This window comes from Mobula hypostoma, chromosome 3, assembly GCF_963921235.1.
Source record: "Mobula hypostoma chromosome 3, sMobHyp1.1, whole genome shotgun sequence".
NCBI lineage: Eukaryota > Metazoa > Chordata > Chondrichthyes > Myliobatiformes > Myliobatidae > Mobula > Mobula hypostoma.
In genome coordinates, this window is record NC_086099.1 from 14,617,675 (window position 1) to 14,641,419 (window position 23,745).

General features: G+C 42.1%; 2 protein-coding genes across 24 annotated transcripts in view; one reads left to right on the top strand and one right to left on the bottom strand.

Annotated features, from left to right (window-relative positions):
- The window catches only part of nedd4l (NEDD4 like E3 ubiquitin protein ligase), a 466,571-nt gene extending 462,113 nt beyond the window's left edge, over nt 1-4,458 (top strand). For all 19 annotated transcript variants that reach the window (XM_063042682.1, XM_063042686.1, XM_063042690.1 and 16 more), the window contains one exon: nt 2,039-4,458. In XM_063042682.1, coding sequence (XP_062898752.1) covers nt 2,039-2,141 — 103 coding nt within the window. In that variant the 3' untranslated portion in view covers nt 2,142-4,458. The remainder of the gene's footprint in view (nt 1-2,038) is intronic.
- The window catches only part of LOC134343865 (uncharacterized), a 99,808-nt gene that overhangs the window by 49,843 nt on the left and 26,220 nt on the right, over nt 1-23,745 (bottom strand). For 3 of the 5 annotated variants that reach the window (XR_010017333.1, XR_010017334.1, XM_063042691.1), the window contains exons 2-3: nt 12,506-12,630; nt 12,194-12,346 (exon numbers count right to left, since the gene is read on the bottom strand). Coding sequence is in view for 2 of the 5 variants with exons in the window: in XM_063042691.1 (XP_062898761.1) it covers nt 12,194-12,223 (30 nt within the window). In the remaining 3 variants the exon portion in view is untranslated. Of the gene's footprint in view, nt 1-8,449; nt 9,945-12,193; nt 12,347-12,505; nt 12,631-23,745 lie in introns of those variants that run through there. The other 2 variants (XR_010017335.1, XM_063042692.1) reach the window with 2 other exon arrangements.

Sequence of the window (23,745 nt, forward strand, 5' to 3'; positions counted from 1 at the left end):
TTAGCGCAGAGACCCCTCCTCAGGACTGAGTTTGCAGGTTTAACACTCGTCCTCTGAGTCTCAAACTTGTTGACATTTGAACCTATGAAAGGATAAATTCATGGACAAGTTCACTCACCTCAACTCTGAACTGATTCCACAAGTTACAGACTCACTTTCAAGGACTCTACAGTTCAAGTTCTCAGCATAATTTCTTTCCTTTTTTTTTGTATTTGCACAGATTGTCTTCTTTTGCACATTTAGTTTGTCAGCCTTTGTGTATGGTTTTTCAGTGATTATATTGTACTTCTTTGTTTTCGTGCATATGCCTGCAAGAAAATGAATTTCGTGTGGCATATGGTGTGATACTGTCCTATGCAGAAGTCTTAATCACATATATATAATATATATATATATATATAATTAGAATCCCTGAAACTTTTCAACACTACTATATTTGTCAACATGGAACAGAGAGCAAGTTTGTAAATCTGGCTGGAGGAAAGGATGTTGGGAATGGCGAGGGCGGAATATCGTGGGAGGGATGTGGAACAGGTGGCAAAGAAGGAGTGCCAGATGTGAGTCACCGGGCAAAGTCATTTGATTCCAAACAATAAGTTTACTGATCATTACAGAATGTCTCTCTGGTGTTCCCCTCCCCTCCTCCTCTTTCCTGACCATAATTCCCCTCTCCAAGTCCCCTACCCACTTTCAGTCACTTTCAATATGTCAGAATCAGGTTTATCATCACTCACATTTGTCATGATTTTTTTTTTGCATCAGCAGTACAGTGGAATATATAAAATTACTACAGTACTGTGCAAAAGTCTCAGGCACCCTAGGTACATATACGGCCTGGGCAAGGTTGTATGGAAGACCAGCAGTTGCCCATGCTGTAAGTCTCCCCTCTCCACGACACCAATGCTGTCTAAGGGAAGGGCATTAGGACCCATACAGCTTGGCACCAGTGTCGTCGCAGAGCAATGTGTGATTAAGTGCCTTGCTCAAGGACACAACACGTTCCCTCGGCTGGGGATTGAACTCGCAACCTTCAGATTGCTAGTCCAATGCCTTAACCACTTGGCCACGTGCCCACACTAAATCAACATGATTCAATGTTGTAAAACAATAAAACATGAAAACTTCCAAGGGGCATGAATACCTTTTATAGGTACTGTATGTACCTAAGACTTCTGCACAGTAATGTATGTATTTTGATAATAAATTTACTTTGAACTTTAAGAATAAATGGCAAGTTACAAATAAAAAAATACAATAGAATTTATTTTAAAAAAACATAAACTAAGACTGCCTAACAACCAATGTGCAAAAGAAGACAAATTGTGCAAATTAAAAATAAATTAATAAATAAATAAGATGGAGAAGATGAATTGCAGAGTCCTTGACAGTGAGTCTGTAGGTTGTGGAATCAGTTCAGAGTCGAGGTGAATGAAGTTATCCAGACTAGCTCAGGAGCCTGATGGTTGAAGGATAATAACTGTTTCTGAACCTGGTGGTGTGGGACATAAGGCTCCTGAAAGTACTAGTGAGAAGAGAGCATGGCCTGGATGGTGGGTTCTCTTGCTGATGGATGTTGCTGTATAGTGACAACTCTTCTTGGAGATGGGCTCAGTCGTGCAGCTAAAGTTTATGCACTTAAAGCTTCATTTCAGAAAGAAATCATGACGTGTGGTAAAGCGTACGTGTAAATCCTCTTGTGATGCACAGAAGCGCCCTTAGTTACACAATGAGGCATTGATCTGAAGTACAAAGTAAAACATCAAACAGACCTAAGGCACCTGTACATTTTGCCCTATGCCTCTTGCCCAATGGTAGTAGTGAGAAGATAGCATGGCCTGGATGATGAGGGTCCTTGATAACGGATATTGATTTCTTGTAAAACATGCAAACATTTAAAGCAGACAGCATTTCCCAACAAGTTGCTGCTCACTTGGAAAGTTTGCAGCTTTTTTAACAACTGCCACAAGTCAATGTTTTAGTACTAGAGGGATAGCCTTGTAGAAATCTAAAGATCTGTTTTCTTTCCTCCTGTTTACAGCTTTAACCGCCTTGATTTACCACCTTATGAATCTTTTGAAGATTTACGAGAAAAGCTTCTTCTGGCTGTAGAAAATGCTGAAGGATTTGAAGGAGTCGATTAAATGGCTGCAATCGTGGTCAACAAGTTGCTGCTTATAATTCTTTTTTTTATAGATTTAGGATCTTTTCCAGTGATATCAATTTAATTGCACACTGACATTGGTACTCGGAACAAAGTCTTCTATGCTAATTCCTGTTTCATATTTCTGGAAGACTGGGAAATTTAAAATAGACTTTCCAGACAAAGGAAGAAAAGTGGATGATGCGTGGATGAAAAGTGCATTTCAATAGGACTTAACTATGTATTTAAACAAAAGTTCTTTAAAGACACAATCTAAACATTTTACCAACTTTGTAATGAAAGTGACTGCAAACTCTCACTTTCAAAGGTATAGTATTATCACTTTGTTTACTCAATGGACTGGATAATAACCAGTTATTTAGACTTCCTTGTAATATAACCTTTCCAGCAGAAAGGGGCAATCTGTTAAAGGTTGGAATTGCGCAGTGCATTAACATTTTCCTGTGAAATATTGGTGCCTCCTTTCCCCAGCAGTCACGATTAAAAGCATGGTCAAAAGCATTTTTAGATTATTAATGACATAGTTAAAAACTTGCCTGAAATATGAAAATATTTTTATTTTACAATTGCCATCAATGTCTTTGAATGGGGTCTCAGAAGCAAAATTGTAGTGTCATGCCTATAACTTGCAATAGCCAAGTAAATCATTGCTATCCATTAAGTATGTATTGAAATAACATTGACATTAAGAGGATGACCAAATAACAATGCTCGAAGTGTTTTTTGTTTATAAAATGTTACCCAAATTTTCCTTTTTTTTTTGAACCAGGTGATTTAACTATAATATAGCAAGTTATTACTATGTGCCTGCGGTATGCCTGATTAATCCCATAGTCTGCTGGTGGGTCCAGGAGTAATTGCTAGCTGGACCTTTATTCTCACTAAAACAGGTAACAAGAGAATAAAACTACCCAATGTGCACTGCTGACTAAATTCAAAAGAATAGTTCTATAACATGTGAAACTACTTAAGCCCTCATTGCCTTTATCTACTTTTTTTCTACAAACATTTCTTTTAGTATTAATTTAACTTTTCAATCATATTTTTATCTCCTGTTAGAAATTACATCCTCCGTTATGAAGTTATTTGTTCACTGTTTCCTTTCACCTCCCACCTCCTTCCATCTAGGGTCAGGAGTAACTTTATTGAAGAGCTACTTGGTTTGTCTTATAGTATTCATTTGATTCGATGCAGTTTATTTATTTATTTACCACCCGTTACGCCGCTGGCGGTTAGGGCAGCAATGAAGATCCTTCATCTCTGGCAGTGTTCAGGGCTTCCTTCATGGTGATCGTAACTTCCTCTCGGTATTCACTATTGTCAGTCATTCAAGTCCTGGATAGAGACTCAGGAATACCGTTGCATTCACTGGAAGGATTCTTCACTACTCTTTCCATAACAGTTTTGTTTGACTAGTCAGGGGTGTTAGCCTTCAGCTGAACCCCCCTAACGTGGAGGACCAGTGGACCACCCTTGGTCTGCTCTCTCCCCTTTGGCCTGTCTGGCATGGGTGATCCAAAGCATCAATCCCTGACTCCAGCCAACATAGCTCTCCAGGTAATTGAGACACGCAAGCCTCCAACCACTACAATACTGTGACTAGATAGGCAACAGAGAAAAATGCGACAAGCCAGGAAGGAATTCTAACAGATAAATACAATCTGTGACAGCCCTCCCTATCTTCTTATTTACAAAAAGGAAAGGTAACCACTACAAACTGAGCTGTGAATGACAGATGTGTTTGTATCATTGCTTGAGCTTATGCTGATTTTTCAGAAAACATGTTCTATGGTAATACCAAGAAATTTAGGGGCACTTTGTAAATCCCATAAAGCTAATGGCTGTTTAATTGTGATTAAGGATGTACATTTTTAATACTGAATATGCTTATCCAGTGCAATATCTGTCTGTACATTGTTTCTACTGACGATGCCTCAACAAATCCAACATGGAGCCAAGTAAGCGTAATTGTCTTTCTTCATTTTTATCTCAACATGTCTTTTTCCTTTGAAAGCATTGCACACAATTTCAAAACTCAGCTCAGATATGTAAAGTCCCTCCTGAAATCCTTCTCCCTATAGTAAATTCCCAGAAAAAAAATAAACTTTCCATATGAATGTTGCAAGTTTTGTAATTTGTATTTTATGCATATGCATTGATATTAAAAGTATTTATCTAATTTAGGACAGTGACTAAGTGTAACAAAACATTTACTCCAGAACTTGTTTGCAGAAACTTTGTCAGATTTTTGCTGAGGCCTTTTAGAATGAAAAGATTAAAGATGGGTTGACCTTAAACATTGACTTTTGTAATGTCACTTCTATTTCCTTTATATTATTTATTTTGCCAACTGGACAAATTATTGTCCATCATCTGCATAATGTGCACTAAAACAAATAATTCTGCTAATAATTCCATAATCGGCAAAGTTCAAAGTAAATTTATCATGGTACGTATTGTCATTGTCCCTCTCCACCCCTTGTGGCACATTGGACGCAGCCTGGCCATTTTTTTCCAGCATTCGTCTCTTTTATATGAGGCCAAGTTGCAAGCTCAACGCTGAGGCCAGCACAGATAAGATGCCTGCAAGGAACCAGCCAGATTCGAACCCAGGACCACTCACCTTGAAGCCACCACACCACCAGCTGGCTATCAAGGTATGTATATGCCACCATATAGTACCCTGAGATTCTTTTCTCACGGGTCATATTCTGCATGGATGTCGGTGACCTCACGGATCTGTTCTGGGACCCCTACTCTTCATGATTTTTATAAATGACCTGGATGAGGAAGTGGAGGGATGGTATAGTAAATTTGCTGATGACACAAAGATTGGGGGTGTTGTGGATAGTGTGGAGGGCTGTCATAGAGGTTACAGTGGGACATTGATAGGATACACAACTGCGCTGAGAAGTGGCAGATGGAGTTCAACCCAGATAAATGTGAGGTGGTTTATTTTGGTAGGTCAAATATGATGACAGAATATAATATTAATGGCAAGGCTCTTGGCAGTGTGGAGGATCAGAGGGATCTTGGGGTCCGAGTCCATAGGACACTCAAAGCTGCTGTGCAGGTTGACTCTGTGGTTAAGAAAGCATACGGTGCATTGTCCATCATCAATTAGAGGATTGAGTTTAGGAGCTGAGAGGTTATATTGCAGCTATATAGGATCCTGGTCAGACCCCACTTAGAGTACTGTGCTCAATTCTGGTTGCCTCACTATAGGAAGGATGTGGAAGCCACAGAAAGGGTGCAGAGGAGATTTACAAGGACGTTGCCTGGATTGGGGAGCATGCCTTATGCGAATAGGTTGAGTGAACTCGGCCTTTTTTCCTTGGAGCGTCAGAGGATGACAGATGACCTGGTAGAGGTGTATAAGATGATGAGAGGCATTGATCGTGTGGATAGTCAGAGGCTTTTCCCCGGGGCTGAAATGGCTAGCACGAGAGGGCACAGTTTTAAGGTGCTTGGAAGTAGGTACAGAGGAGATGTCAGGGGTAATTTTTTTTTCCCCCCACAGAGTGGTGTGTGTGTGGAATGGGCTGCTGGCGATGGTGGTGGAGGTGGATACGATAGGGTCTTTTAAGAGACTCCTGGGCAGGTACATGGAGCTCAGCAAAATAGAGGGCTATGGGTAACCCTAGGTAGGTCTAAGGTAAGGACATGTTCGGCACAGCTTTGTGGGCCAAAGGGCCTGTATTGTGCTGTAGGTTTTCTGTGTGTCTATGATTGCCAACTTGTCATGGTGGACAAGCTTGTGAGTTCCTGTGACCCCAAGAATGATGCCATCTGGAGCGTAGCTCCTGCTAGGTCACCCATGATGGTAAGGTCACGGGGAAGGATGCAAACAAAGCACGATTCAACTAAGACCTCAGTGGGGGAGCGGCAGAAGGTGATGACACATCACAACGGCAGGGAAGGGACCCCAGTCGTCTTGCATTCCCTGTTACTGAACCCTGACCCCAATCTATCAAAGACTATGCAGTGGTTGCCTGTGCATCAGCCTCTCCACGTTAAATAAAGTCACGCACAGGCATTCTTTATTAAGGGAATAACCACTAGGGAGAACATTGTACTCAACTTAAGTGAGCACAGTAATATTATTTATTTTCCCACACTGAACAAATTGTTGACCATTATCTACTTAATGAGCCGGCTGGTGGCATAGTGGCATCAGCGCCGGACTGCGGAGCGAAGGCTCCTGAGTTCGAATCCAGCCAGCTCCCTTGGCACACTTTCCATCTGTGCTGGGTTGAGCGTCAAGCTAGCAGCTCGGCCTCGTAAAAATAAGAAAGCCTGCTAAAAAAAAAATGCCGTCATGATGGCATCCCGATGACTCCACTTGGAGTTAAGGGCTTTCTTCTTTTTCTTCTACTTAATGCATACCAAAACAAACCATTCTGTCAATAATTCCATGGCCATCAACATCCAAGGTAAATTTATTATCAAACTTCGTATATGTCACCATATATTACTGAGAGATTAATTTTATAGAGTCATAGAGAAGTACAGCACAGAAACAGGCCCTTTGGCCCATCTAGTCCATGTCCAAACCAGTGAGACTGCCTACTCACATTGACCTGCTCCGGGCCCATAGCTCTCCACACCCCTACTATCCATGTACCCATGCAAACTTCTCTTAAACATTGAAATCAACCTCGCATACACCACTTGTGCTGGCAGCTCATTCCACATTCTCACCACCATCTGAGTGAATAAATTTTCCCTCATGTTCACCTTAACTTTCGTCCTTAACCCGTAACTCATGGTTATAGTCCCTCCCAACCTCAGCCTGCTTGCATTTACTTTATCTATACCCCATATAATTTTGTATACCTCTATCAACTCTCTCCTCAATCTTCTACATTCTAAAGAATATTCAATCCTTATAAACTCTTTCAGCCTTGTTTATATCTTATCAGTAGATGACCAAAACTGCACACATTATTCCAAACTAAGCCTCAGCAAATTCTTATACAGCTTCAACAGAACATCCTGTCTTCTGCCCTCAATACATTGGTTTATGAAGGCCAACATGCCTAAAGCTTTTTTTTGTGACCCTATCTGCCTGTGACACCACTTTCAAATGATTATGTACACTGTACCCGTATTCCCAGATCCCTCTATTCTACCACACTCCTCAGTTCTCTACCATTCACTGTGTGAGACCTACTCTGGTTTGTCCTAGTGAAGTGCAAAACCTCACACTTGTCTGCATTAGATTCTGTCTCCCATTTTTCCAGCTGATGCAAATCCCTCTGCGAGCCATGATAGCCTTCCTCACTGTCCACTACACTCCCAATCTTGGTGTCATCTGCAAATTTGCTGGTCCAGTTAACCATGTTATCAACCAGATCATTGATATAGATGACAAACAACAAAGGACTCAGCACTGATCCCTGAAGCACATCACTAGTCACAGGCCTCCAGTCAGAGAGGTAACCCTTCACTACCACTCTCTGGCTTCTCCCACAAAGCCAATGTCTAATCCAATTTACTATCTCATTCTGAATGCCAAACAACTGAACCTTCTTGACCAGCCTCCCATGTGGGACTTGTCAAATGCCTTTCCAAAGTCCATGTAGACGACATCCACTGTCTTGCCTTCATCCACCTTCCTGGTAACTTCCTCAAAAAACTCTACAAGATTGGTTAGACATCACTGACCATGCACAAAGCCATGCTGACTATCCTTAATCAGTTCATGTCTATTCAGATACTTATATATCCGGTCCTTTTGAATACCCTCCAACAACTTTCCCACAACTGATGTTAGAATCACTGGCTTCTAATTTCCTGGTGTATGCTTAGAGCCTTTTTTAAACAACAGAACATTGGCTATCTTCCAATACTCTGGTACCTCTCCTGTCGCTAAAGATGTTTTAAGTATCTTTGCTAGGGCCCCAGCAATTTCTGCACTTGCCTCCTGTAGTGTCCAAAGGAGCACCTTGTCCAGCCCTGGGGATTTATCCACCCTAATTTCCCACAGGGTAGCAATCACCTCCTCCTCCTTCATGTACAGGGTCCATGAAGTTGATGCCACTTTGCCTCACTTCTATAGACTCTGTATCCATCTCCCGAGTAAATACAGATACAAAGAACGCATTTAAAATCTCCCGTTTTGGCTTTCTTTTCTTGCGGGCCTTCACAGTAGAATATAAAAGTACAATAGAATCAATGAAAGACTATACACAAAGACTGACAAACAATCAATGTGCAAAAGAAGGCAAACTGCGCAAAGGCAAAACAAAATAATAGTAGTAAATAAGTAAATAAATAATACTGTACTGAAAACATGAGGGGTAGTTCTTGAAAGTGAGTCTGGAGATTGTGGAATTTGTCCAGAGTAGAGGTGAGTGAAGTTATCCACACTGGTTCAAGAGCCTGATGGCTTAAGAGATGGTGTGGGACCTCAGATTGCTGTAGTTCCTTCTCAATGGTAGTAGTGAGAAGAGTTTATGGCCTGGATGGAACATAGAACATAGAATCGTACAGCACAGTACAGGCCCTTCAGCCCACAATGTTGTGCCGACCCTCAAACCCTGCCTCCCATATAAGCCCCCACCTTAGATTCCTCCATATGGTGGGAGTCATTGCTGATGGACGCTGCTCATCGGTTGTGAGTGCCTCATCATTCACAAATAAGTGCTAAGCAACTTCTCTATATCATGAGTCTACATATTGAACTGATAAGTAAAAGAATTCTTTTACCCCTCACCAGTAATATAATGATGTATATTTTACACAGGAGTCATAATTGCAACTAATTTTACTGGGTAACTAATATCAGTTTTGTAACTGACAATATTAACGATAAATATAATTTCAAAATTAATTGTGCCACTTTCAGGTATAACTAATGAAATTCCATTTTTACTATTTCAAATTCAACGTCCTCAGGGTATTCCAAAGTATATTATACCCCAAATGTGCTCATGATCATGGATTGTTAGAGCTGTTTGGGAGAGATTAAACTAATTTGGCAGGGGGATGGGAACCGGAGTGAAGGGACTCGGGATAGAACAGATTATTAAAAAAAAAATTGAATGCAGTCAAACTGTCAGAAAGGGCAGGCAGATGATAGAACAAAATTGTAGCCAACAGGGTGAGTATCAGTGCATTAGCAATGCAGATTCAAAAAAGGTAGCAAGTGCAGTACTCGCAAAGTGTTATATCTCAATGCACAGAGTATAAGAAATAAGGTGGATGATCTTGTGGGTTGAGTTATACCGCAAGGGTAAAAGGACCCCGATGGCAGTTATATACAGGCCTCCAAACAATAGCTGGGATATGTACCACAGATTACAATGGGAAATAGAAAAGGCATGTCAAAAGGGCAATGTTGTGATAGTCATGGGAGATTTTAACAAGGAGATAGATAGGGAAAATCAGGCTGGTGATGGATCCTAAGAGAATGAATTTGTTAGATGCCTACGAGGTGGCTTTGTAGTGCAGTTTGTCGTTGAGCCTACAAAGGGATCAGTTATACTGGATTGGGTGTTATATAATGAACCGGAGGCGATTAGGGACCTTAAGGTAAAGGACCCCTTTGGAGAGAGTGATCACAATATGACTGAGTTCAACTTGAAATTTGATAGGAACAAAGTAAAGACTGACGTAGCGGTGGAGTAAAGGAAATTAGAGTGGTAAGGGACCGGAGCTGGCCAAAGTAAATTGGAAGGAGATGGCGGCAGGAATGACAGCAGAAAAATAATGGCATGTATTTCTGGGAAAAGCAGTAAAATTCAAGATAGATGTGTTTCAAAAATGAAGAAATACTCAAATGGCAAAATACAACAACTGTGGCTGACAAGACCTGCTGAAGGCAACTAAAAATATCATTAGGAGGGAAAAGATGAAATATGAAAGCAAGCTAGCAAACATTATCAAGGTGGATAGTAAAAGCTTTTGCAAGCATATAAGAAAACAAATGAGAGATGAGAGTGGATATAGGACCACTAGAAAATGGGGTTGGAGAAATAATAATGGAGGACAAGGAGATGGCAGATGAACACAGTCCTCACTGTGGAAGACACCAGCAATGTGCCAGGTGTTGAAGGGTGTGAGGGAAGAGAAGTGAGTGCAGTTACTATTAAAAGAGAGAAAGTGCTCAAAAAGCTGAAAGATCTAAAGGTACTTAAGTCACCCAGACCAGATGAACTGCACTCTAGGATTCTGAAAGAGGTAGCGGTAGAGATTGTGGAGGCATTAGTAATGATCTTTCAAGAATCATTGGACTCTGCAATGGTTCCAGAGGACTGGAAAATTACAAATGTCATTCTACTTTTTAAGAAAGGAGGAAGGCAGCAGGAAGGAAATTATAGACCAGTTAGCCTGACCTCAGTAGTTGGGAAGATGTTGGAGTCAATTGTTAAGGATGAGGTTATGGAGTACTTCGTGACACAGGGCAAGATAGGACAAAGTCAGCATGGTTTCCTTAAGGAAAAATCTTTCATGACAAACCTGTTGGAGTTCTTTGAGGAGATTACAAGTAGGACAGATAGAGGGGATGTGGTGGATGTTGTATATTCGGATTTTCAGGAGGCCTTTGAGAAGTTACCACACATGAGGCTGCTCACCATGTTAAAGCCCATTGTATTACAGGAAAGTTATTAACATGGTTAGAGCATTGGCTGATTGGTAGGAAGCAGTGAGTGAAAATAAAAGGATCCTTTTCTGCTTGGCTGCCAGTGACTAGTGGTGTTCAGCAGGGTCAGTGTTGGGACCGCTTCTTTTTTGCTGTATATCAATAATTTAGACAATGGAATAGATGGCCTTGTTGCCTTGTTTGTGGATGACGTGAAGATTACTGGAGGGGCAGATGGTGTTGAGGAAACAGGTAGACTGCAGAAGGACTTAGACAGATTAGGAGAATGGGCAAGAAAGTGGCAAATGAAATAATGTTGGAAAATGCATGGTCATTTGTAGTAGAAAGAAATGTGCAGACTATTTTCTTAATGGGGAGAAAATCCAAAAATCTGAGCTACAAAGGGACTTGCATGTTGTTGTGCAGAACACCCTAAAGGTTAACTTGAAGGATAAGCTGGTGGTGAGGAAGGCAAATACAACGTTAACATCCATTTCAAGAGGTCAAGAATACAAGAGCAGGAATGTTATGCTGAGGTTTTATAAGGTACTCGTGAGGCCTCACCTTAAATTTTGTGAACAGTTTTGGGCTCCTTATCTAAGAAAAGATGTGCTGGAGAGGGCTCAGAGAAGGTTCACAAGGATGATTCCAGGAATGAGGAACGTTTAATGGTTCTGGGCCTGTACTCACTGGAATTTAGAAGGACAGGGTGGTGGGGGGGGATCTCATTGAAACCTTACGAATTTTGAAAGGCCTAAACAGAGTAGATCTGGAAAGTATGTTTCCCATGGTGGGCGAGTCTAGGACAAGAGGGCACAGCCTCAGGACAGAGGGGCATCCATTTAAAATGGAGATGCACAGAAATTTCTTTAGCAAGAGGGTGGTGGATTTGTGGTAATTGTTACCACGGGCAGCTGTGAAGGCCAGGTCATTGAGTGTATTTAAGGCAGAGATTGATAGGTTCTCGATTGGCCAGGGCATCAAAGGTTATGGGTAAAAGGCTGGGGAGTGGGGCTGAGGCAGGGGAAAAAGAAGGATCAGGCATGATTGAATAATGAAGCAGAATCGATGGGCCAAATGGCCTAATTCTACTCCTATGTCTTACAGTCTTATGATTTATTACAGAAAAGATCCACAAACAAAAATAGCATAAATAACTATGTTTGCTTGTAATGTATTCTGTCCTGAAGCAGCCTGGGTTGGCTGGTGTGTGCTTTTTTCCCATCTTGGCTCCTCTACCACCAAGGCATATGGAAGCAGCCCCAGCCGCAGGTCCCCCTCAAGCATGCACACTGCCCTGACTCGTAAATGCATTGCCAGTCCCCCAGTGTCACTGGGTCTAAACCCTGGAAATTCCATCCCAGCAACACAGCATTTGGAGCACTTTCTCCCAACTGGAAGCATTTTCTCTCATTTGGGTATACTTTTCCCCCATTTGCAAGTACCTTCTCCCTGCTGGTTGTACTGTCTTTCATTCGGGAGTATCTTCCTGTTGGTTATACCTTCTCCACATTGGGTGTACATTCACCAGAACAGCAGTGGTTCAAGACCAACTAGCAATGAGCAACAATGATGCATTTCTCAGCTGCAACCAAATCCTGAGGGAAAAAAAATCAAAATGTGTTTCTTTGAGTAAGTGTCCCTCACCACCAATAGACATTTTTTTTAAATTTGGAGATACAACACGATAACATCCCCTTTCAGCCCACCAAACCCGTGCCACCAGTTATACCCATGTGACCAATTAAATTCCTAACCTGTACATCTTTGGGACGTGGGAGAAAACTGGAGCACCCGGAGGAAACCTACGCGGTTTCGGAGAGAACATACAAGCTCCTTACAGAATTGAACCCAGGTCACTGGCACTCCAGCTGCCTTGCTTCTAAAAGAGAAAGAGGAATCACATGACACATTTAAGCAATGCCACAAAACTTAACAACTGTAATCCAAGAACATTTTTAAAAGCACAAAATACTGAATTAATAGCCACAAAATGAGGCAGGAGCTCAGCAGATCAGGCAGCATCTATGGAAATGAATAGTCAATGTTTCAGGCCGAGACCTTTCATCAGGACTGGAAAGGAAGGACAAGGAAGACAGAAGGAGGTGAGGGAAGGGGAAGGAGTACAAGCTGGCAGGTGAAAGGTGAAGTCAAGTGGGTGAGAGAGGGGAGATGAAGTGAGAAGCTGGGAGGTAACAGATAGAATATGTAAGGGGTTGAAGAATAAGGAATATGATAGGAGAGGAGAGCGAGCTATGGGAGAAAGGGAAGGGGGAGATGATAGGCAGGTGAGGAGAAGAGGTAAGGGGGGGGGGGTCAAAGTACGGAATGGAGGAAGGGAGAGAGGAATAAATTTCCAGGCAGTACCTGTTGGGAGAGATACAGAATTCTGATAAATGAATTGACAGTGTCCTGTTTTTCTTCAAACATCAAAGCTCAAAGTAAATTTATTATCAAAGTATGTATACGTCACCATATACCTACCAAGGGACGAACCAGAGAATTGGAATATAGCCAATTAGTTCCACTATTTAAAAAAAGCTCTAAACAGAAACCAGGAAACTATTGGCCAGCAAGTCAGACATCAGTAATGGGAAAGTTATTGGAAGGTATTCTAAGGGACTGGATATATAAGTATTTGGATAGACATGGACTGATTATGTACAGTCAGCATGGCTTTGTATGTGGTAGGTCATGTCTAACCAATCTTAGAGTTTTTTGAAGAACTTACCAGGAAAGTCAATGAAGGCAAGGCAAGGGATGTTGTCCACATGGATTTCAGTAAGGCATTTGTCAAGGTCTTGCATGGGAGGTTGGTCAAGACGGTTCAGTCGCTCAGCATTCAGATGCGGTAGTAAATTGGATTAGACATTGGCTTTGTGGAAGAAGCCAGAGAGTGGTAGTAGAGGGCTGCCTCTCTGACTGGAGGCCTGTGACTGGTGGTGTGCCATAGAGATCAGTGCTGGGTTCTTTGTTGTTTGTCATCTATATCAATGATCTAGATGGTAATGTTGTTAATTGGATCAGCAGATTTGCAGATGACACCAAGATTAGGAGTGTAGTGGACAGTGAGGAAGGCTACGATGGCTTGCAGATGGATCTGCATCAGATGGAAAAACGGGCTGTAAAATGGCAGATGGAATTTGATTCAGATCAGTGCGAGGTAGTGTACTTCAGTAGGGCCAACCAGGGTAGGTCTTACACAGTGAATGGTAGGGCACTGAGGAGTGTGTAGAACAAAGGGATCTGGGAATACTGGTCTGTAATTCATTGAAAGAGGCATCACAGGTAGATAGGGCCATAAAGAAAGCTTTTCTTACATTGTCCTCCATAAATCAATGTATTGAGTACAGGAGATGGGATGTTACGTTGAAGTTGCATAAGACGTTGTTGACGCCTAATTTGGAGTATCGTGTGCAGTTTTGGTCATCTCTCTACAGGAAAGATGTAAATGAGGTTGAAACAGTGCAGAGAAAATTTACAAGGATGTTGCTGAGTCTGGAGGACCTGAGTTATAAGATTGGATAGGTTAGGACTGTATTCTTCAGAAGGTAGAAGATTGAGAGGAGATTTGATAGAAAAAAACAAAATCATGAGCGGTATAGATAGGGTAAAGGCAAGCAGGCTTTTTCCACTGAGGTTGGGTGAGACTACAACCAGAAATCATTGGTTAAGGGTGAAAATTAAAAAGTTTAAGGAGAACATGAAGGGAAACTTCTTCACTCAGAGGTTTGAGAGATTGTGAAATGAGCCAGCACAAGTTGACAAGAAGTTTCGCTAGGTACACGGATGGATCGGGTGTGGAGGGCAAAGGTCCTGGTGCAGGTCAATGGGAGAAGTCATTTTAAATGGTTTTGGCATGGACTAGATGGGCCAAAAGGCCTGTTTTTGTGCTGTGCTTCTCTATGACTCTGTACTACCCAGAGATTCATTTTCTTGCAGGTATTCACAGACAAACCATGAAATACAATAGAATCAATGAAAAACTACACACAAAGACTGACAAACAACCAATGTGCAAAAGACAAACTGTGCAAATACAGAGAATAATAGTAATAATAATAATAAATAAATAAATACAAATAATACAGGGAACATGAGTTGTAAAGACTTTGAAAGTAAATCCGTAGGTTGTGAGAACAGTACAGTGTTGAGGTGGGTGAAGTTGCCCCTCTGATTCAAGAGCTTGATGGTTGAGGGGTAATAACTGCTCCTGAACCTGGTGGTGAGGTTCCTGAGGTTATGAACCTCCTTCCTGATGGCAGCAGCAAGAAGAGATCATGGCCTGAATGGTGGGGGTCCTTGATGATGGATGCTGCTTTTCTGCGACAGTGTTTCATGTAGATATGCTCAATGCTGGGGAGGGCTTTTCCTGTGATGGACTGGGCCACATCCATTTCTTTTCCTCGACTATTCATTCCATTCTGTTGAAGACTTTCCGCTCATTCATTACAGAAGGTGACCATCCGACTTTATACTATAGACCACAAGATCACAAGACCAAGGAGCAGAATTAGGCCATTTCGCCCATCGAGTCTGCTCTGCCATTCAATAATACCTGATACTTTTATCCCCTCCTCAGTCCCACACCCTAGCTATCTCCCCGTAACCTCTGATGCTGTGTCCAATCAAGAAGTTATCAAGCTCTGTCTTAAATACATCCAATGACTTGGCCTCCACAGCTGCCTGTGGTAATAACTTCCACATATTCGCCACCCCCTGGCAAAAGAAATTTCTCCACATCTCTGTTTTAAATGGACGCCCGTCTATCCTGAGGCTGTGCACACTTGTCCTTGACTCCCCCACGATGGGATACATCTTTTCCACATCTACTCTGTCTAGGCCTTTCAACATTTGAAAGGTTTCATTAAGATCGCCCCTCATCCTTCTAAATTCCAGTGAGTACAGACCCAGAGCTATCATACATTGTTTGTATGATAATCCTTTCATTCCTGGAATCATCCGTGTGAACCTCCTCTGAACCCTCTCCAATGCCAGCACATCTTTTCTAAGATGAGGGGCCTAAAACTGTTCACAATACTCAAGGTGAGGCCTCACCCGTGCCTTATAAAGCCTCAGCATCACATCCCTGCTCTTGTATTCTAGACCTCTTGAAATGAATGCTAACAAGGCATTTGCTTTCCTCACCACTGACTTATCCTGCAAGTTAACTTTTAGGGTGTTCTGCACAAGGACCCCCAAGTCTCCTTGCATCTCAGATTTTTGGATTTTCTCCCTGTTTAGAAAATAGTCTGCACATCTATTTCTACTATCAAAGTGCATGATCATGCATTTTCCAACATTCTATATCATTTGCCACTCCCTTGCCCATTCTCCTAATCTGTCTAAATCCTTCTGCATCCTACCTGTTTCCTCAACACTACCTGCCCCTCCACCAATTTTCATATTATCTGCAAACCTGGCAACAAAGCCATCTAACAACACACACAAAATGCTGATGGAACGTAGCAGGCCAGGCAGCATCTATAGGAAGAAGCACAGTCGACGTTTCGGGCCGAGACCCTTCGTCGGGACTAACGGAAAAAAGAGATAGTAAGAGATTTAAAAGTGGGAGGGTAAGGGGGAGACCCGAAATGATAGGAGAAGACAGGAGGGGGAGGGATGAAGCCAAGAGCTGGGAAGTTGATGGGCAAAAGGGATACAAGGCTGGAGAAGGGGGAGGATCATGGGACGGAGAGAGAAAGCAAGGGTGAGGGGAGCCCCAGAGGAAGATGGAGAACAGGCAAAAGGAACGGTGTAAGAAGGGGAGGAGGGGCATTAATAGAAGTTAGAGAAATCAACATTCTTGCCATCAGGTTGGAGGCTACCCAGACGGAATACAAGGTGTTGTTCCTCCAACCTGGGTGTGGCTTCATCTCGCCATGGATTGACATATCAGAATGGGAATGGGACGTGGAATTAAAATGTGTGACCACTGGGAGATCCTGCTTCCTCTGGCAGACAGAGCGTAGGTGTTCAGCGAAGCGGTCTCCCAATCTGCGTCAGGTCTCACCAATATATAGAAGGCCACACCGGGAGCACCGGACACAGTATATCACCCCAGCCGACTCACAGGTGAAGTGTCGCCTCACCTGGAACGACTGTTTGGGGTCCTGAATGGTGGTGAGGGAGGAAGTGTAAGGACAGGTGTAGCACTTGTTCAGCTTGCAAGGAAAAGTGCCAGGAGGGAGATTGGGTTGGGGGGGGGAACGAATGGCCAAGGGAGTCGCGTGGGGAGCAATCCCTGCAAAAAGCAGAAAGGGGGGGGATGGAAGGTTGTGCTTGGTGGTGGGATCCCACTGGAGATGGCAGAAGTTACGGAGAATTATATGTTGGACACGGAGGCTGGTGTGGTGGTAGGTGAGGACGAGGAACCCTATCCCTAGTGGGGTGGCAGGAGGATGGAGTGAGAGCAGATGTGCGTGAAATGAGAGAGATGCGTTTGAGGGCAGAGTTGATGATGGTGGAAGGGAAGCCCTTTCTTTAAAAAACGAAGATATCTCCTTCGTCCTGGAATGAAAAGTCTCATTCTGAGAGCAGATGCAAGGAGACGGAGGAATTGAGAGAAGGGGATGGCATTTTTACAAGTAACAGGGTGGGAAGAGGAATAGTCCACGTAGCTGTGAGAGTCCGTGGGCTTATAGTAGACATCAGTAGATAAGCTGTCTCCAGAGACAGAGACAGAAAGATCTAGAAAGGGGAGGGAGGTGGCGGAAATGGACCAGATAAATTTGAGGGCAGGATGAAAGTTGGAGGCAAAGTTGATGAAGTCAACGAGCTCAGCATGCATGCAGGAAGCAGCGCCAATGCAGTCGTCGATGCAGCGAAGGAAAAGTGGGGGACTGATACCAGTATAGGGTTGGAACATGGACTGTTCCACAAAGCCAATAAGAAGGCAGGCATAGTTGGGACCCATATGGGTGCCCATGGCTACACCCTTAGTTTGAAGGAAGTGGGAGGAGCCAAAGGAGAAATTATTAAGAGTAAGGACCAATTCCACTAGACAGAGTTGGGTCTGGAATCCAAAAAGAAATGGAGAGCTTTGAGACTATCTATTCCATCATCGAAATCATTGAGATACAGCATATAAAGAAGCGGTCCCAACACCGACCCCTGTGGAACACCACCAGTCACTGGCAGCCAACCAGTAAAAGATCCTTTTTTTTACACTCGCTGCCTCCTACCAATCAGCCAATGCTCTAAACATGCCAGCAACTTTCCTGTAATACCATGGGCTCTTAACTTGGTAAGCAGCCTCACGCAGACCTTGTTAAAGGCCTTTTGAAAGTCCAAATATGCAACATCCACTGCATCACTTTTATCTATCCTACGTGTAATCTCCTCAAAGAATTCCAACAGGTTTGTCAGGTAAGATGTTCCCTTAAGGATACCATGCTGACTTTGTCCTATCTTGTCCTATGTCTCCAAGTATTCCATAACCTCATCCTTAACAATTGACTCCAACATCTTCCCAACCACTGAGTTCAGGCTTACTGGTCTATAATTTCCTTTCTTCTGCCTTCCTCCTTTCTTGAAGAGTGGAGTGACATTTGCAATTTTCCAGTCCTCTGGCACCATGCCAGAGTCCAACGATTTTTGAAAGATCATTACAATTTCCTCCACAATCTCAACCGTTAACGTCTTTCAGAACCCTAGGGTGTAGTTCAGCTGGTCCGAGTGACTTATGTACCCTTAGGTCTTTCAGTTTTTGGAGCACTTTCTCCCTTGTAACTGCACCAACTTCTCTTCCCTCTCACACTTCAATATCTGGCATTCCGCTAGTGTCTTCCACGGTGAAGACTGATGCAAAATATTCATCTGCCAGCTCCTTAGCCCCTGTTATTACTTCTCCTGCCTCATTTTCTAGTGGTCCTATAGCCACTCCTATCTCTTCTATTTTTTTTTGATACTTGTAAAAGGTTTTACTATCCATGTTGATGTTATTTGCTAGATTGCTTTCATATTCCATCTTTTCCCTCTCAATAATTCTTTTAGCTGCTCTCTGTTGGGTTTTAAAAGCTTTCCAATCCTCCATCTTCCCACAAGTTTTTGCTTTGTTGTATGCCCTCCTTTGCTTTTACATTAGCTTTGACTTCCCTTGTCAGCCACAGTTGTATTTTTTTGCCATTTGAGTATTTCTTTGTTTTTTTGAATACATCTATCCTGCTCCTTCTTCATTTTTCCCAGAAACTCACACCGTTATTGCTCTGCTGTCATCCCTGCCAGCAGCTCCTTCCAATTTATTTTGACTAACTCCTCTCTCATACCACTGTAATTGCCTTTACTCCACTGAAATACTGCTACATCAGACTTTACTTTCTCCCTATCAAATTTCAGGTTGAACTCAACCATATTGTGATCACTGCCTCCTAAGAATTCTTTTACCTTAAGCTCCATAATCACCTCCAGTTCATTACATAACACCCAATCCAGTATAGTTGATCTCTTAGTAGGCGCAATGACAAACTGCTCTAAAAAGTCATCTCTTAGGCATTCAACAAACTCACTCTTTTGAGATCTATTTCCAACTTGATATTCCCAATCCACCTGTATGTTGAAATCTATTAAGACTATCATAACATTGCCCACTTGACGTGCCATTTCAATTTCCCTATTGTAATCTGTGGCCCACATCCCAGCTACTTTTAGAAGGCCTGTATATAACTGCCATCAGAGTCCTTTTACCCTTGCAGTTTCTTAACCCAATCCACAAGGTTTCAACATTTTCTGATCTTATGTCACAACTTTCTAATGATTTGATGCCATTCTTTACCAGCAGAGCCATGCCTCCTCCTCTGCCCACCTTCCTATCCCTCCAATACAAAGTGTAACCTTGGACATCCAGCTCCCAACTACAACCATCCTTCAGCCACGATTAAGTAATGGTGGACAATATCATACCTGTAATATCTGTAATCTGTGCAACAAGATCATCTACCTTATACTCCGTGCATTAAGATATAACATTTTGAGTACTGTATTTGCTACCCTTTTTGATTCTGCATCCCTAATGGTCTGATATTCACCCTGCTGTCTGCAATTATGTTTTATCATCTACCTGCCCTTCCTGACTATCTGAATGCACACTATCTTTGGTTTTTTGCCATTGTCCTAACCTGAGTCCCTTCACTACGATTCCCACTGCCCTGTTAGATTAGCTTAAACCCTCTCCAACAACTCTAACAAACCTGCCCATGAGAATATTGGTGCGCCTTGGGTTCAGATGCAACCCGTCATAATGGTGGAACAAAGGTTTGTTTCAATGTGATATTACCGTTGTATTTATGTAAAACAAAAAAAGTGTCCAGAATAAAAACAGAGACCAACGGGATTAATGAAAGCAATGGCAAAGATAGTAGGAAGTTTGCTCAAACTGGTAATTAAAAACAAATCCATTAATTAGAAATGCAATGCCCAGATTACAAGAGGAAAGGCTATGTTCATGTGAAATAGAAGGTGTAATATCACCAAGGAGATGTACAGATATTTCTAAAAAAAACCTTCAATAAGGTGCTTATTCACATCAGATTCAGATTTATTTACCATGTGTACATCGAAACATACAGTGAAATGTGTCATTTGCATTAACAACCAACAGCGCCAAGGATGTTCTGGGGCAGCCCACATATAGAATGCCCACAATGCTCAGCAAAACACAAGCAACAAGAGCAACAGTAGAACAAAGCAAGTCAACAGCAGCAAATCAAGGCCCCTCCCCACAGCCTCCTCAGACTCGCAGACATCAGGTCTCAAGCCTCCAGTCCCTGACCCGGACCTGCCAACAACTCTGTGGTGCTACATTGTAAACAGATGATCGGAGTCAGAACAATTTAGGGGACAAATCTGGAGGCAGGACTGCAAGATGGCTACCAAATGAAAAAAACAATAGAAATTAAAGACTTGTAAATATTAGGAAGTGGAAGTGATGTACTGTAAAAATCAACAAGACTATAATGATCTATTATTTATGTTCCTGCACCCTGTAACCAAAGTATAAGTTTAAAATTTACAGAATGCATTACTTTGTTGGGTGTGGTTAACAAGGAGAAGGATCATGATCATATAGCTTGATAAATCCCATAGAATGGTCAGCTTCAAAATTTGAAGTTCAAAGGTCTTCAGTGTGTGGCCAGGTACCCCATTTGGGCCGGATGCTTTCTGTGGGTTCACCCTCCTGAAGGATGTTCTCACATTGTCCATAGAGACTGAAGTCACAGCTTTTCCTCTGGATAAGAGAATTCTGAAGACCTGATTGAAATCTGAAAGATTATGGCAAATATGCCATATTATGCCAGAAATCCAAAGCAGAAAATCTGCTGGTGCTGATGAAGGGTCTCTGCCCAAAATGTCAACTGTTTACTCTTTTCCAGTGATGCTACCTGGCCTGCTGAGTTCCTCCAGCATTTTGTGTGTGTTGCTCTGAAAGATTATGGAAGTGTTTTGTAAAGTAGGCATGTAAAACATTTTTATTGTAGGCAAGTCTGATGTTTGAGACCACATGCATAAAATCATGGCCAATAACTCCAGCCGGAGATTTCTTTCCTCATATTCTTAATAAAGCCAGATAACCCAATGATGGAATAAGGAAGAGGCAGGTGGATATATAGATGGGATAGATGGATATATGAGAATGGAGCTACTGGGTCAAAGGACCCATTTGTATGCTTTGTACCATTGTCCAAAGGTGATCTCCATATTCAGGATCTCTTTGTGAGAGGTTGGTAAGTTGGCTTCCGTTAATTTTTTAGGAACAGGAAGGGAGATTGTTCATTGTGTCTGACATTGACAGGACAAGTAAAGGAATGTAGAATCTGTCATAAATTAAATCATTAAAAGCTGAAATTGTAGTAGCCAATCGGTATGTGATCTGTTACAAGAACCAAAGCACTGGGGATATGTAAATGGTTTTCTGATGCTTACTGATGTGTTTTATGATATTTTGCATTTTACTTCGATTCCTGTTTTGGTTGATATACACTCAGTGGCCACTTTATTAGGCACACCTGCTTGTTAATGCAATTATCTAATCAACCAATCATGTGGCAGCAACTCAATGCATAAAAGCATGCAGACATGGTCAAGAGGTTCAGTTGTTAGACCAAATATCAGAATGGAGATGAAATATGATAAGTGTCTTTGACTGGGGAATGATTGTCAGCGGCAAATGGGATGGTTTGATTATCATAAAAACTGCTAATCTCCTGGCATTTTCATGCACAACTGTCTCTGGCTTACAGGGAATGGAGCAAAAAACAAGGGGAAAAAACAACCATTGAGTCACCGTTCTGAGGGGAAAAATGCTTTGTTAATGACAGAGGTCTGAGAAGAATGGGCGGACTGGTTCAAGCTGACAGGAAGGCAACAGTAACTCAAGAAACCACGTGTCACAACAGTGGTTTGCAGATGAGCATCTCTAAATGCACCAATTGATGTGAAGTGGATGGGCTACAGCAGCAGAAGACCACAAACGTTCACTCAGTGGCCACTTTATTAGGTACAGGAGGTACCTAATAAATAGGCCACCAAATGTATTGGATTGGATTGAAAATTCCTGGGCATCCATACACTTGCTCTGAAAAGAATATTTATCTATGATCACTGAACAAGACCATATGTTTCATTATCATGGATTAGCCTGTTGCACAGGAAGTAAAGCCTTTATGATACAAGATAAAAGAAATTCTTTAATTAATTGAGTTCAATTTTCTTTATAAAATTTCTTTGAACTATGAGGAAACGGAAAGTGTTTAATGATGTGGTGAACTGCTTAACATTAGTTTACTCATTAAAATGACTTATTTAAGATTTATTAGTTACTTTCAACAAACTTGACAGATTGTTTTGCTTAGATTAGCTTTATTTGTCACATGTACATCGAAATGCAGTGGAAAGCACTGTTTGTGTCAATGACCAACACAGTTCAAGGGTGTACTGGGGCAGTGCACCAGTATCACCATGCTTCCGGCACAACTTACTAACCCTAAGCCACCTGACTTTGAACAGTGGGATGATACTGCAGCGTCCGGAGGAGACACAGTGTCACAAGTGGCAACCATAAATTTCCTGCAGACAACGATGGGATTTGAACCCCACTCCCGGCACTGTATAATATTAAACAACCCACTATACTACCATACTGCTTCTGATACGATACTCTCTGCCCTTTCCATTTTGTAAATTATCCCAAGTGTATTTCATTCTAAACAAATATTTCTATATTCCTCTATCAGAATAGACAATATTAGACAGTTCATCCATGATTCATTCTGCAGTTTTCCTTTCCACTCCGATATCATAATTAACCATTATATACGCAGCCTGAACCTCCAAGAGAATCATAACCTCGCCATGGGTTTGGTGACTTGGGTGTCTCAATGACCCAGACAGCTACGTTGGCTGGAGTCAGGGCTTTATGCTTTGGTTCTTGGTACGGTCACCCATGTCAAACAAGTCAAGGTGTAGACAGACTAAGAGTGGCCTACCAGTTCTCCAGGTTGGGGGGTTCAGCTCAGGGCTAACAACTCTGACTGGCAAAACAAAATTGTTACAAAAATAGCAAAGAAGAATCCTTCTACATTTGTGTGCAAAGGTATTCCTGAGTCTCCACCTGGAACTTGCATGACTGACAGTGGCAAAAACTGAGAGGAAACTACTGACGTGACGAAGGAAGACCCAAACACCTCCGGAAATTGTGGACCTTGGTTGCTGCCCTAAACGTCAGCAGTGGAACAGGCAGCAAGTACACAGACTGAAGCTCGGTCAAAGGTTTAATTTTCTGGCAAAACACGGTATTCGGTGCTTCATTCAATATTGATAATTTTAGTTTAATGGTGATGTGGAAGTCACAAGTGACAACTTGACATTTTAAATATTAGTTCTTTGGAATCAAAGTAAATTAAAACCATAAGACCAGGAGCAGAATTAGGCCATTTGGCCCATTAAGTCTGCTCTGACATTTCCTCATGGTTGATCCACTTTCACTCTCAGCCCCAATCTC